The 14,772-nt window shown below is 41.6% G+C and overlaps 1 protein-coding gene across 2 annotated transcripts in view; it reads right to left on the bottom strand.

Annotated features, from left to right (window-relative positions):
- Positions 1-449: 449 nt before the first annotated feature.
- PTPRO (protein tyrosine phosphatase receptor type O) overlaps positions 450-14,772 on the bottom strand; it is a 157,050-nt gene continuing 142,727 nt past the window's right edge. For both annotated transcript variants that reach the window (XM_086769258.1, XM_086769884.1), the window contains 7 exons: positions 14,442-14,518; positions 11,808-11,942; positions 10,687-10,809; positions 8,995-9,149; positions 6,471-6,606; positions 4,557-4,677; positions 450-3,402 (listed from right to left, as the gene is read on the bottom strand). In XM_086769258.1, coding sequence (XP_086625384.1) covers positions 4,573-4,677; positions 6,471-6,606; positions 8,995-9,149; positions 10,687-10,809; positions 11,808-11,942; positions 14,442-14,518 — 731 coding nt within the window. In that variant the 3' untranslated portion in view covers positions 450-3,402; positions 4,557-4,572. The remainder of the gene's footprint in view (positions 3,403-4,556; positions 4,678-6,470; positions 6,607-8,994; positions 9,150-10,686; positions 10,810-11,807; positions 11,943-14,441; positions 14,519-14,772) is intronic.

Here is a 14,772-nt window from a genome sequence, read left to right as displayed (position 1 = left end):
AGCAGCGACTTTGTCTTCTTCAGGCAAAGGAGAGGGGGAAAAAAAAACAACAACAACAAAAAACCCCTCCACCTCTGTAAAATGAAGTAAAGCACGGGTAAGTCTTCCCAACCAGTTCTTAATCCTTGTGTGCAGGTGGAAGGAAATGGCTCTGAAGACCCAAGTCTGTCAGGGCTCACTGCATAGGGCACACTAGGAGAGAGAACACTTTCCCACCTGGCTCTAAAAACTTCTTAGCTCTTCTAAAACATGTCCTTAGGTTTACTTGTTTGCTCCTTCCATGGCAGCATACACAGAATGAGGCAATAGGGAGAAAAACCTGCCCTGTTTTTTGATTAATGGTCACTCACTGTGCAGAGCTGCTTTTATATACATCTGGGTCAGCATCTAGGGTGTTGGCAGAGCTATGGGCATGAAACCTCTAAGTTAAAAAAAAAAAAATAACACTATTACAAAACCTGAAGCCTCAGACAGCTTTACAGCTGCAATGACTTCATTGTTTTATTTTGACAGATGCTGGAAACCATATCAACATGCAGCATGAGTCTAAAACATTGGTCTTCTGGACTTTCTTTCAAGGAGTTTGACAAGGGAAAATGAAAAGTATGGCATGTCGATTCAGGTGAAAAGGCTCTGCTGAACCACAGTGTCTCCCAGACACTCTCACTGGTTTACTTACTTATGTCTTGAATGCTGGAGAGGTGGTTTGCATTGCCATCCCAACAAACCCAGTTAGGGAGTTTGGCAGGCTGTATGGGGTAGGAAAAGGTGTATTTTTCTGAAGGCATTTTCATTGTAATTGCTTTTGTGATTAAGTAGCTATTAAACGAAAAATACACGCCTGTTACTGTGCAAATGGAATAATTTCTGGACATGCGTTAAAAAAAACCCTGTCTAATAAATTCAGGCAGTATCGTTTGCAACAATGCGATTTTGGCATCTCTCTGCAGCAATCTTGTACTCTGTCATGTTTTGCCAAGCTTCTGTTACAGGCAGCTCACGCTGTGGTATTTTCTATGGATGTTTTAAAAGTAACCTCCTTACTCTGGTCTATGATACAGTATAAATGTAGATGCAATGGGCGAAGACCAGCAGGAGGGAGGAGGCAGTAGATGAGAAAGCAAGAACATTTGTGAGTTTGTGGGGTTTGTGGTTTTTGGTTTTTTTTTTTTGGTTTTTTTTTTCCTTTTTTTCCCCCCTGCCTAGTTCTCTAGAGGGATGTGAACATATTTTCTGAGTAAACATACAATGAAATTCTGAAATACTTTTTTTTCTTTTTTTTTTTTTTTTTTTTTTTTTTTTTTTTTTTTTTTTTTAAAGCATGAAGGCAAGGTCTGAATGGTCAAGTGCTCATTTGTAATTCTGTCTTCTGTTCAAGTTAGGCCAGACAAATCTTTGCTGTTCCTACGGATATGGCAAGCCCTCCAGCTGAGGCACACTGGTGAAATATAAGAGAGACATGTACCATTGAAGCCTTTTTTTTGTTAGCAACCAGCTCCCTGAAGCCAAGCTCTCTGCCCTTTTGCATCCATCTCTATGCATCTTATTTAGAGAAATACATCTCTGCTTTAGGACTGGGGTTAGTGGAATAGTATTAGATGCATGAAAGGAGAAGAGGGGGGGCAATTCCTATCATATCCATTTAATAAGCAGAGGTAGAGTCCTGTTTCTTCAGTACCCTTCACAAGGACCTGTTTTATTTGGGGGATTATGTTAAGTCTACGCAGTTTTGCGTAATGTATGTGGGACAGTTCAAAGGAAGTTTTTCCATTGTAACCAATATGATGACAAAGTAGATGTTAAAGGAACAGACACCTATTTACCTCCTTGTGGAATAACTCTTTGAAAGAAAAAACTCAAGTATGATCTGAAGGAGGTTGTCAGGCTCCTTGAAGTAGCTGAGCTACCAAACTACACCCTGGTACCCAGGTCCCAGGGCGAATAAAAAGCAGATGCGGGTGTGTTTGCTGTTTTGCCGATAGTGACTTCTTCACAGGTAAGCAATCCAGTGTGTTTACTTTCAGTTCAAGTTTGTTTTGTTTACATTGAGTACCATTGCTGCTAACTTCCAATAAGGTGACACAAAGCAACAGGTTACAAAAATGCCATCAACATCCATTCTGACAGCATCCATGTCACAATACACAATGATGTACCAGAATTATACAAAGACCAAAAAAAAAAAAAAAAGATATAGCTAATTATTCTGACTAGAACTTAAACTGACAGTGAAAAAGAAAAGAGCCCCCCCACCCCTGACCCTGAAGCCACTGCAGGAATCCATACCGACGCTTTGGCAGCCTCGTAGCAATAAAGTGAGAACCAGCCCTTCACATACCAAAACCTTCGTTTTTTTTTAACATTGTGAATTCCTGGCTCGGAGAAATAAGATACTTCGGTTAAAGCACTTTTTTTTTTTTTTCCCCCACCCCCTCAACCTGAATCAACTTCATGTTTGTACAGAGGGTTAATACTTATTAAAAATAATAAACAAATGAGGGGTATAGGCACCATAGACTGCTTGGACAGTTAAATGCTATAGTAATGGAGTCTAAGATATCCCAGCTTGAAACTCGGCTGCACTTCGATTAGATGCATCTAAAACAAGATCCTGATGAGCGGCGTTACTGAAAAGGTTGGCGAGAAGAGCAGTCTTTCTGCTTAATCAGTAGTAACACAGTCAAGAACTGAAACCATCTGATTTCTCAGTGTCGGCTGCCTGCTTCAGCTTCAGGCTTCGTGGTTTGGATTTCTGCTTGTCAGTCTGTTCCTCGGGTCTTGTGCTCCCCTCAGACCCCACATACATCAGTGCTGTAGGAAACAGTCAAATCCATGTACCCAACAAACCACCTCCCCCCCTCCCACCCCCTTTTCTCTTTACAATCTCCAGATTTCTTCATGTATGTTCATGCCTTGCTCTTCACTAATGAGGTATTATTAGATACTAACAATGCCTGCTCTCCTATGGATGTTAGCACAGACCAGTGACACATGAAGAAAGCTCTTGAGTCAACCATTAAAAAAATATTGCACTTACTTTAACCTTAAGCCCAACCTGCACAGAAAAGAAATAATTACAAAAATTAACCAAAAGTACCAAACAAAAACCCAATACTCTGGAGTAATCTATTTTATGCACATATAGTGTCTTTTCCTTCATGTTGTTCAGTTGAATTTGGTCCAGTATTTTAAAAAAATGTCCAGAAATTAAACAGTTCAAAAGACACCGCAGGCTTGTTAAGGCTTTGTCTCCCCAGTGCTTCAGAAAGTTAAAAGTTTCTTTCTTTCATTGTCTGTGTACTGCAAAGCAGCGGTCTCTCCTGGCAGAACAACTGGCCATTCAAACCATCAAAAGAAAAAAAATCAGAAGCAAGGGAAGATGGGTGTGCTTCATGGTCTCACCTGAAACAGAACAACACAGAACAATTTAGAAATGAAGTGAATACAGTCCTTGGCATTTATTTTTTGCCAGTCATCAATACAGGCTGGGACTGCAGCCCACCGGTACAAGCAGCTGGGCTCTGGGACTCAGATGAGACAGTAAACTACTGGGACATTAGGAAAAGTGAAGCAAACCGGGGTTCATTTTACAGGCAGGGGAATGATGCACGCAGAGGCTAATAACGGTGTGTGCGACACCACAGACACACAGCAGGGACAGCCAGCGTTGGTGCCCACAGCCCAGCTCTCTATCAGCTGTTTGAGAAGCCAGGTTGTGTTGAAAGTCTGTAGCTTCCTGCTTCACCGAAAAGGAAATATTAAGGTTATGGCTGGTTTATTACTGCCACCTAATGAACTAAAGCTCATCAGCTCAAACAGCAGTGATGTGCATCCTCACTTGTCCTCGCTTGTCCCCACCAGGAAACCACTTGGTAGGTCAGAGCCACGTGTTTTACTCTGCAGCTGGGCTGGTTGCATGCAATGGGTCAGGTACTGGAGCTTAGTGGAGAGGTAAGACAGTCACGTCACTTATGCTAATGGTAGTACCCTTTTGAGATCCTTCCTGTTTCATGGTTCTAGATTTAGAAAAAAAAAAATTCCCCAGCATTTCAGCATTTCATGTTGGAGCTTTTTGGTTACCATTCCGCCCACAAGCAGGCTCTGTTGCCACAAGAGCAGTGCTGGCAGAGCATCCCCAAACCTCTGCTGGCCTAGGAAACCCGGCAGTTGGTGAGTGACTTGAGAATGACTGAAGATACAAAGTCCCCTTCTTTGTCCCCATCCTTTAAACTTCGCAAAGTGCCTTAGAACAAGTGGCAGGGAATGGTTGGATGGCTCACTCGGGACTTCTGGATTCTCTTTTTCTTTGAATGATGAGCAAGCCAATACACTCTTAAACTGCCATGAGAAGTGTAGTGGATTATTTACCCCAGAAGAGGCTAGAGGTATTTTCCTTGCACTCTCCATATGAACATCACCTTAGAGGGGGATGAGGCTTGGAAAGCTCCAAACCACCAGCAAAGCTCCTGGAGCAAACACCCATGATGCTGGTTGGTGCCATGCAGCTGGGACGCAAGGCTGTGGGCATGGCACAGGGCCAGGCATGCCTGACTTACCACCTGTGACTCTGAACTAGGACTTGCTGACGTTCTCATATATGACATCGCTGATGCAGAACTGCTGCTTCTTCTTCTGCCACATCAGTTGCACACACTGATGAATAAAAATGTATTGTTCCTAGAAGACAAGACCAAATGAGTGGGCATTTTTGCACCTCAGAAAGCATGACAAAAACCCAAACAGTGAAACAATTTGATAGTTCAGAGTAACAGCCTGCACAGGTCCTCCTCAGCCCTTCACAATGCACAGTGAGTTGTCAGCTCCCAAAATAATAATATCTGTCACTGTTGTGGATAGCAGCTGGGGAAGCACAAAATCCACCTGAGCTGCCTTGGCACCATAATCACTTACAAAAATGTGAATGATGATAGGAGAATAGAATAGAATAGAACAGAATTGTTCAGTTGGGTCTGAACCAAAGTGGGTCTACTTTATACTGCCTGAAAAGCATGTTTTAGACCACAGAAATGCCCAGAGTTCCTCACACCCACTAATTTGGAGTGACTGGTTTCAATTCAGGGTGTTCTCCAATCTAACTCCCTTTTTGTGCCTGTGCCATTTGTTTTTTTAAACTGCTGAATGAGATACTACCAAGTTTCCAATGTACAGGCATTTGCCCATTTTTCAATGGGCAATTTGAACCCAGGTGAGCTGTGTGTGGTTTCATGGTTTCAGGTTTCGTAAAGAAAGCCTTTCCGGTGGCCTCTGCTCCTGAGTGCCAGTGCCACCCAGTGACCTCTGCAGCCAGGCTTGGCCGCTGCCTGGAGCAACAGGAGCTCAGTTACTGCCAAAGCCTGGCTCTCAACATTAGCCCCAGGCAGGTAATGAGTTTGTACATTAATAAGAAAAAAAAAAAAAAAAAATCACATCACTTCTGGAGTGGTAACACAGTTGCAGCTGAAATAAACCACCAGGATTTGTTTCTCTGGGGTTTATGTGAGGATCTGCCTTTGGATTAATCACGTTAATCGTGATGAAAAGTGGTAGTTTGATACAAATGATTCAGAACGATCTAAGAATAATGATCTTTTTTCATTTCTAAATGCTAGTTGTTGTCACTGCAGGTTTTTCTCCTCCTCTCCTTTCCCTGGTAAGTCTTCCTTGCTTTGCTCTGGCTTAAAGAGATTATCTGCTAGACCCAGCCTGCAAACAGTGATGGTGGCGCTTACAACTGTATGGAGGTTGCCAGCTCATACTGTGTCTGACCAGTGGAGAGTACAACAGGCATGAAATCTTCCCCTCATTAGTAGAGGAACTGGAAAGGTTTCAGATGCATAGAAGCTTTTCCTTTGGAAAAAGAGTTTATGGGTTGTTTTTTTTTTTTTCCATTATATATTCTGACAGTATGACTATTCTCCTGACATTTACCTTAAAAATAGAAGAAGAAATATCCAGTAGATAGGTGGGCAGGGAGAGGGGCAAGGAGGGTGCCTGGTTGACTCACAGTTCTTTTGTCTGTTTTGCTTGTTTGTATTGCCATTGTGTAACAGAGTTCCTATGCTCGGCCGGATGATGCCCTCTTGAACAAGCGTGAATGGCTGTCCCATACTGATAGCATTTCATGAGCCATTAATCCCCTCAGCAAGCCCAATTCTTTTCAAAATGGTTTGAAAATTTCATATGCTAATCCCTTCTAATGCTTTTTTTGCATATTAATTTAACAGGAGGTGAGAATAACTCATCCTCTCTGGAAGATACTAGTGAGACTGTAGATACATTATCAGACCCAGCTATGCAGCAGATTAATAACGTGACATTACAATGAAGATGAAAACTTAATTGTATCTATTCATAGCTATTCTGTCAAGTGTTCAGGGGGAACTACAGTTGTTGGACATCAACATGCTACAGAGAGGTACAAAACAGATCCGGTGTCACATTCACAATGAAGTGAAGCGAGCTGATCTTACCTCTGTCTGCACCATGGACATTCTGTAGGATCGCATGTCAGACACCAGGCCCAGTATATCTACGAACTCGTGATCGCGGATGTGCTGTAAGAGCCGATCCAGGGCTATGAAGGTTCCTGTTCGTCCTACTCCAGCACTGCAACACACATAGACAATGATGGGGGCACAGAGGGAAATCAGAGGTACTGCAAAAAAGCAGGTGTCCTGCAGCTGAGATAATCAGATGCAGCTAATCTGAGGTCAGACAGGCTGGTTAATCTGTAGGATTTAATGTCGTGCAACCCTTCCATACATTGTTTAGGCAGAATGTATGGAATTGATGGCTCTGCAGTTATTTCACCTTCCTATACTCTATGTACTCACATGGAGAATGTGCACGCACATCCTTAGCTATCTGCTCTTCCCACTTTTGCTGCTCCCCTCAAAGATTTTTTGAGACATCTCACTACAGGAGCTGTGAGCAGAGACCTGCTTGGTGGCTCACCCAGTTCAACTCAACCCTAGCTATACCTGCAGGATTCATTTCCGCAGCTCTCCACACTGCAAAGCTTTTGGCTTTGCAAAGGCACTGCACTACCGCAGTTCATCCTCAAAGGACAAACCACCCAGAAGAGTCTATGCTCCAGGACTTCTGCCTTGGGGGCATGAGACAGAAATAGTCAGCAAGCACTCATCTGACAAATCTTCATCCCACTCCGCCAAAGGGAAGGTTAGTGACTAGAAAAAAGACACAGTCTTGATTTAGAGATTCTAATATGCATATGATTCTTTGCATTGTGATTTCATATTTAGTGGTTGAGTCTGATTTCATCATGGGCGTGGTGTTAGAGGCTTTTATAGAGTTTCATGTGGAGTCCCAACACCATACCTACCACTAAGGATAGAAGTGTGTGTCTTGGCAAAAGTTCTTTCAACTGTTCTGTGGTATTTTTCAGGAAAGAAGCCTTGAAAGTATTTGCAATAAAGTTGAACAGTCACGAAACAGGGTTGGTCTTTTTTTTTTTCTGCTTTAACAAAAATGTCAATATCTCGAATGAGATAACTACAATGGAACTTTTTATCTACTTATTTGACAAATTCCACAATTGCTAAATTAATAAATAACAAAGGGAGAAGTTGTAATGATGTCAGTTTTATGCCGCCTTTAACATTTGAGAACAATTGTTGTAAAAGTTGATCTACACATTCTTTCTCCCTCCTCTTCCACTAATTTCATAGCATTGCTGCTTTTAAACTACATGGTCTAAGACATACAGTATACTCTAAAAATACTATCTGAAAAGATCTCTCTCTGCTCCTAGAAACATCCTAATTAAAATGAAATACTACAGTTGTTACCCAGCTCTCTGATGCTTGCGTCTATTACTTCCCAGAACAATTTAGTAGTATATAAGGGTCTTGATTTCAAAACACTACATATAAATCTCTTCTCTGGCTTACTAGCACCTTTATTGGTACTAGGACTCCCAGAACAATATTCCTTACAAATTTCTCCATTAAGTTACAGGGGAAGGCTGCATGATTTGCTGCTTTTACAAATGCTGCTGTTGTTTTGCCTTCCAGTAGAAGACTAAGTGCTGTTTTCTGGGAAGGAGCTTGAAAGTGTGCAAAGTGGTGGCAAGAGACAGTCAGTACTGACCATCACATCAGCACCTAACTGCTGCCTCTGGGGTGGGTGATGTAGGGTTGGCTGAAATGAATCTCATCAAGCCTTGACTTCCATTAGGAGTACGTCTTCATAATGTACACATAATCATCCATTGCAAACCATATATTTACGTATTTCTGAGAAACCTGTTGTGGGGAGCTCTCACAGGAGGAGCCACAAAGTAGTTTGAAGTCCATTGGGAGAACTGCACCAGGAATCAATCTGGTATGGTATCATCACTAACATGGCAGCTGCCCCCAGAAAGGCCAAGTAAGTGAGCACCTTAATAAAAGGGCAGATGAGGACAGGCTGAGAGAGTTGTTGGGGCTGTTCAGCCTGGAGAAGAGAAGGCTCCGGGGAGACCTTATAGTGGCCTTCCAGTACCTAAAGGGGGCTTGTAAAAAAGATAGGGAGAAATTCTTCAGTAAGACCTGTTGTGATAGGTGGTGGACGCCCCATCCCTGGAAACATTCAAGGCCAGGTTGGATGGGGCTCTGAGCAACCTGATCTAGTCAGGGATGTCCCTGCTCCTTGCAGGGGGGTTGGACTAGATGGCCTTTAAAGGCCAAAAAAACCCCATATATAACTGTTATCATGGGATACTGGTATTACTGCTAGCCCAGGATAGTGCTCTTAATGTCACCTCCTGAATGTATTGAAAGCTGAATGACCAGAGGAGGAAGATCTGTACAGGGACACAGATCTGCAGGGGAGCAGCACGCTGCGGCAGGCTGCTGGCCAGACCATACCATCTGTATCACAAAGATGGGGAAATGAGAGAGCACGGGCAGGCTCTGAACTGGTGTAAATCAGGATCGCCTTCTGTGCGATCGCCTTCTTACATGCTTTTTTCCTCCATTCTCTCAAAGCACTTACCTGCAATGTATGACCATGGGGCCTTTACTCTTTGCTGATTTCTGTCTGACCATCTGTACAAACTGGAGGATGCTTTCAGCAGCGTTGGTCGTGGGAACACCATGGTCTGGCCAGGCAGTATAGTTAAAATGCATCACGTCTTGCACCTCATCGGCCTAACGGGAGAAGCAGAACAGCAGCATGTTCACAGGAGTTTTAACAGTGCAGTCATGCTCAGTCAGATTGAAGTTATTCTGGTTTTTAGTGGTGTTTTGTTTTTGTTTTTTTTTCCAAAATACAGCCTAAGAAAGTAAAGTCAGCCAAAAAAGTGGCAAAGAATTTACATGCCATTTGATTAAAAAGGGGAGGGAGTATCAGGCCACCATTATCAAAAGGGAATGAACTCTTGTTTCTGAGTTTGGAATTTGTTTTTTTTTCCTTTTTTCCTTGTGGTGGTTCAATTTTATTTTGCTTTTAAATCAAGAACTGTTGCATTTTTGAAGTTCAGGCTTTCTTCCTCTTTCTATTCCACTCCCTCTACTTTTCTTGTTTTGCCACAGATAAAGAACAACGCTATTGGCAAACAATCAAGATTGGGCTCTTGAGATTTTTTCTTTTCAAATTTCAAAGGAAAAAAATACCAAAAAGGAAGAAAAAAATAATTACAGGGGCAAAGTAAATATTTAGAAAAATACTCATTATTCTAAAAAAAACATTTATAACGCTAAAAACTCTAGTGGTGAAATAAGATCCTCAACACAACACACTTTGTCTTTGAGATTTAAAGGAACTCAAAACAGGGGGAGGGGTAGGGGCTGTCATCACCAAAACCCATGGCAAGCAATGACTTTGGTTTTGCCATTCTGGGTCAGGCTACATACCCCAACTGCAGTAAGCTCTCTCCAGTCGCAGGCAACAGCAGATCCTTAGGCAAAGGACATTAAACAATGAGATGAGTACAAATGACCCTGAAGCAGCTGCCTGGGTTTGGTAAAGGATGGTTTACCTGAACTGCAAACTGCAGCTTCATCATTATTTTCAATAGATGCCAACAGCCCAACACATTCTGTTTTATGTATTTGCACTCCCAGCCTGCACCCTGTGCACACTTTGTAACGCAGTGAGGCACGGCTGAGCAGGACTAAGGTCCTGGGCCAATGGTGACATGCCAGTGCACAGCTTTTTTCAGGTCCCCTCCACACCTTTCCTTCACGAGCTGGTGCCAGCAATGAGCTGATGCAGGAAACAAAGTTGGAAAGAAACACTGAGCAGCTTTAAGTTGGAAACCACATGCTCTCACATGTGTTTCAATACTTTATAGGAAAACATGATTATTGCAGAATTGCCCTTTTGAAAAATATTTTCAATTTCTACATTGGTATTTTCAAGTTTTGAATAGCTTAGAGCAAGAAGATATGCCTGAGATAAAGAAAAGAAGTTTACACATTTGTTGTCACTAATTATTGGCAGCACAGAAATGTCCAGAACTCTGGTACTACTTTTGTTTCAGTCTTGCACATTGCTGAGAAATTCAGAGAGATGACAATTTTAGGGGAAAAATTTGTGATTTGCCTGTGTGGAGTGAGGGTAAGGCCATCAATCTTTCTCTTATGCATTTTCCACTGAATGCCTGAAATGGACAAAAGTTAAAGAAAAGGCTAGATAGAAATTACTCCCACTCTTTCAGTAGGGCCATGCAAATGTTTCACTTACGTAGCCAATTCGGAAATTCCTATAAACCCAGTCTGTGTGCTCATCCTCTGACAGCATCTCCACTGTGATGTCCCCATATGCAACAGGATCTTCTGTAAAAGGCCAGTAATGATCACATTTCACCTGAAAGGGAAATAAATACATAACACGTTTGTATTTTTTTTATATATATATGCATATATAAAAAAGCACAATCAAAAGTATACTGAACCTCAGTTTTAGAAATGTCTACAGCACTATTTACTTGATGCTGCAATTAGAGGTAATATATCCTGCAATGACTTTCAGTCTGATCATTCCTATTTGTGTAACTGCAGACACAAGCTATGCATTGGTTTTCTGAATGGCAGCATGAGTATAGTGAAGAATGGAAATACACAGTGTTTTTGTAGATTGTTACTTTTCCTAATCGAGTACGTCTAAAAGGAACAAAACATGAGGAAGAAGACATAAAAAAAAATAAATTATATTCCAAATATTTCTATTATAATGTCAAGGAAAATTTAAAGAATAGTACTTGTATAATAATAAAATAAAACTTTAAACTTAAAAGTGTAGAATCACAGAATGGCTGAGGTTGGGAAGGACCTCTGGAGGTCGTCTTGTCCAATCCCCCCTGCTCAAGCAGGGCCACCTACAGCAGGCTGCCCAGGACCATGACCCGTGTCCAGACGGCTTTTGACTGTCTCCAAGGATGGAGACTCCACAATCTCGGGGCAACCTGTGCCAGTGCTCCATCACCTTCACAGTAAAAAAAGTGTTTCCTGATTTCAGATGGAATTTAATGTGGTTTAATTTGTGCCCTTTGCCTCTTCCCTGCCACTGGGCACCACAGAGGGGTCCCTTGTCTCCATTCCCTTCCATCAGGTGCTTATACACAGTGACAAGATCCTCCTGAGCCTTCTCTTTTCCAGGCTGAAGAGTTCCAGTTCATGTGAAGAGATGCTCCAGTCCTTTAATCATCCTGAAATGCCTGCCATAAGTGAATGAAGTGCCATTCCAGGCCTGGTTATGATGCTGCCTCATGATCAGAAAACAATGCAAAGAAATTCACTCACCAGAAAATAAGTATGTTTTCAGAGTAGTTTCTTTTATACTATATGCAAGGTTTTGTTACGTACCCTTCTTTTCTCATTACACTGAGTGAGCATAACAATAATTTGAGATTTTTGCTGGAGAACCATCTTCCAAAAATCATTCCTAGTTTCTGGCAGTGGTCCTTGGGTTGCAATGTATTCCTGGGGTGAATTATAACCCTAAGAAACAAAGAGACAGGAGTTGTATACCAACATGATTATTCCTTCAGGACACATTTTTTTTTTTCTCTGGCATACATATGCTTTAGCTTGCTCAAGTTCAATTTGTACTTTTAAAAGTGATTTCTAGGAGAAGGAAACTACTTCATGACTTTTTGTATTTATTTTGAGATTACAACTTTTTCCAGTTTTTGATGCTCCTCCCAAAGTGTAAGCAACCAAGAATGAAGGACAGAAGTTGAAGCTGTTACTATACAAATCCTTTGCACAAAGAGCAGGAAAGGCAACATAAAAAATCCAAGTAATGAGAATCCTAAATCAAAGTTCCAGCTCCTTCCAGATTTCATAAGGGTTTGTTTTAGTTATAGACATAAAACCAATCACAGACACTTAGCCTGCTCATCCCAAGCAGTGTCTGTGGTGATTTTCAGTCATTGATGTAAATGGAAGGTGGCAATGAACAGGATTATATGCACATGTTTACATCATAAGGACTTAAATTAGTAACATACTAATTAGAATCCTGTTTAAAATAATAAAGAACATGCTGAGTCAACACCCTTAACAGATTATCATTGCTATGTTTTATTGAAGCTCAGATCCTTTATATCCATGCATTCCTTCTCCTATCCCTATCAACATGTTTTTAGTTGGAAAGACTCCTTCCCTTCTCCAAAACCAAAAGACCATTATAAGGACTATAATAAAAAATCCACAGAATGGCCATTTTGGCATCTGCTATAACCACATTTGCTGAGACTGTATCATCAAAACCACATTTGGGAAGTTATTTGATATTCCTAATAAGAGCAAAAGATACATCCAGTGCACAGCATGATCTCATCGGGCAATTTCTGAGCCACCACAGTGTGTGGACTGTAGAAATATTCATGTTTTGGGAGCATTTACCATAAATGGCTTCCTCCAGACATCTCTAGAAGTCAGCTCAATCCGAGTTTTAGTGCTACACAGAATTTGCTTTTTGTTTGCCTGCATGCTGCATGGGCTATGTCTGACCTCAGTGTCAAACCTCTATTATTGCAGAGACACAGATCATCACGGGTATCTGTGTTTGGAGGCAAGTACTCAGTGGAGAAGCAATTGTCAGAAAAAGCCAAGCATTAAGATGACATGGCTGTTCCAGTTTCTACGGTCAGGGTTATGCTGTAAGTAGAACTAAAGAGATGTAAGCTATAAAAAGCAGAACTGAGCAAACTGAAAAGGACAGCTACATAAAATCCTATTATCTGTAATCCCACGTCACAGAAGTTTCCTGATTTGTGAATGATGCTTTTGAACACTGGAACATTTTCGTTTCTTGATTCACTGCAAGCTCAGACACTCACAGCTTGAGTGTTTAGGTTCATGCTCTTGACACACAGAAACTTCAGCGCAGGCAGCGTGTGGGCAACACCACAGTGACAAAGAAGTGGTTTCATCAACTCATCTGAGGGCTCCTCCCTTTTCCATAATGCTGACTCAGTTCTCTCCAGCACAGTCAGGGCCAGCTCTGTCTTCTGCTCACGGCAATGGTGCAGAAATGCTCATCAGCCTACGGTCCCCGCACGCAAGGTCTTTTTCTAAATGGATGCTGTGGTGTCCTGCCTCCTCACTATGCAGAGCGAACTGGTGGACGTTGCCCTCCCTGAGCACAGCTCACACTGAGCCATGGCAAGGGAGGGCAACAGCAGGGAAAAACCCTTGGGGCAGTGGCAGGAAAAGCCTTGAGTGACTACACAAGTTCAGGCAAGACTGGAAAGAACTGATGAGGTTTTAGTTCATCCCCAGCCTCAAACTGTTTGACTACAGCTCTCCGTACACTTTAATTATCCTGAAACTCTGGGTGCTAGTCCCTGGTAAATGGCTGCTCTACGGCAGGCAGAGTGAGGCACACTGGAGCAGCAGAGATGAGGCGGAAGCCAGAAGAACCCTACACACACCACCTGGGCTGCGTGCATTTTTTCAGTTGTGGAGTGTCTGGCTTAATCCTTTATCCATGTGCTGTAGAAACCTGCAAAAAATTCTTTAAAGATACTTATGTTCTTCCCAGCTGTCTTAAAAAGCCACTGGACCACTTAACGTTTCCTCTCCATTTCTCTAACAGTCTTATCTAGGTTTCACAAATTTGCCAAAAATCTTCCCCCATTCCTTTTTTCTTTTCTTTTCTTTTCTTTTCTTTTCTTTTCTTTTCTTTTCTTTTCTTTTCTTTTCTTTTCTTTTCTTTTCTTTCCTTTTCTTTTCTTTTCTTTTCTTTTCTTTTCTTTTCTTTTCTTTTCTTTTCTTTTTCTTTTCTTCTTTTCTTTTCTTTTCTTTTCTTTTCTTTTCTTTTCTTTTCTTTTCTTTTCTTTTCTTTTCTTTTCTTCCAGGCAAAGTACTGGAAGCTGAAGGAGATGCTGAGAACGTAATTGGGCTTCCAGGAGATATCGTGCTATTTGCAGGTGATGCTCTAACTGCTGTGCAGGGGACTGTTCTTTGCACTGACCAAGTCTCTTTACTCACAGGAATGTAGTTGGCATTAATGTAATCAGATCCCTCTTCTTCATTCATTGAAACCAACCGGACACGACTGAAATCATCTGTGAAAAGAAAAAAAAAAAAATAGTAATTTGGCTCTCAAACACAGCACTCATCTCCAACTAGGCAAAATTAAAATTAATCCTATAAAAACTGAAAAAAAAATCTATTTAAAAAAATAGAGAATTATCATGTTTACTGACAGAAAGCAATGTTTGCTTCAGTAAACACTACACAGACGCATCATTACTACTTTTCTGCAAAATATACCCTCCACATGCTGTGCCTTTGGGCTCCCTTAAATTCCATTAAAATT

This window comes from Chlamydotis macqueenii, chromosome 1 (genome assembly GCF_036417535.1).
Source record: "Chlamydotis macqueenii isolate bChlMac1 chromosome 1, bChlMac1.mat, whole genome shotgun sequence".
NCBI classification, from domain to species: domain Eukaryota; kingdom Metazoa; phylum Chordata; class Aves; order Otidiformes; family Otididae; genus Chlamydotis; species Chlamydotis macqueenii.
The sequence above is the reverse complement of the archived record's forward strand: the minus strand, read 5'-3'. Positions and strand labels throughout refer to the sequence as shown.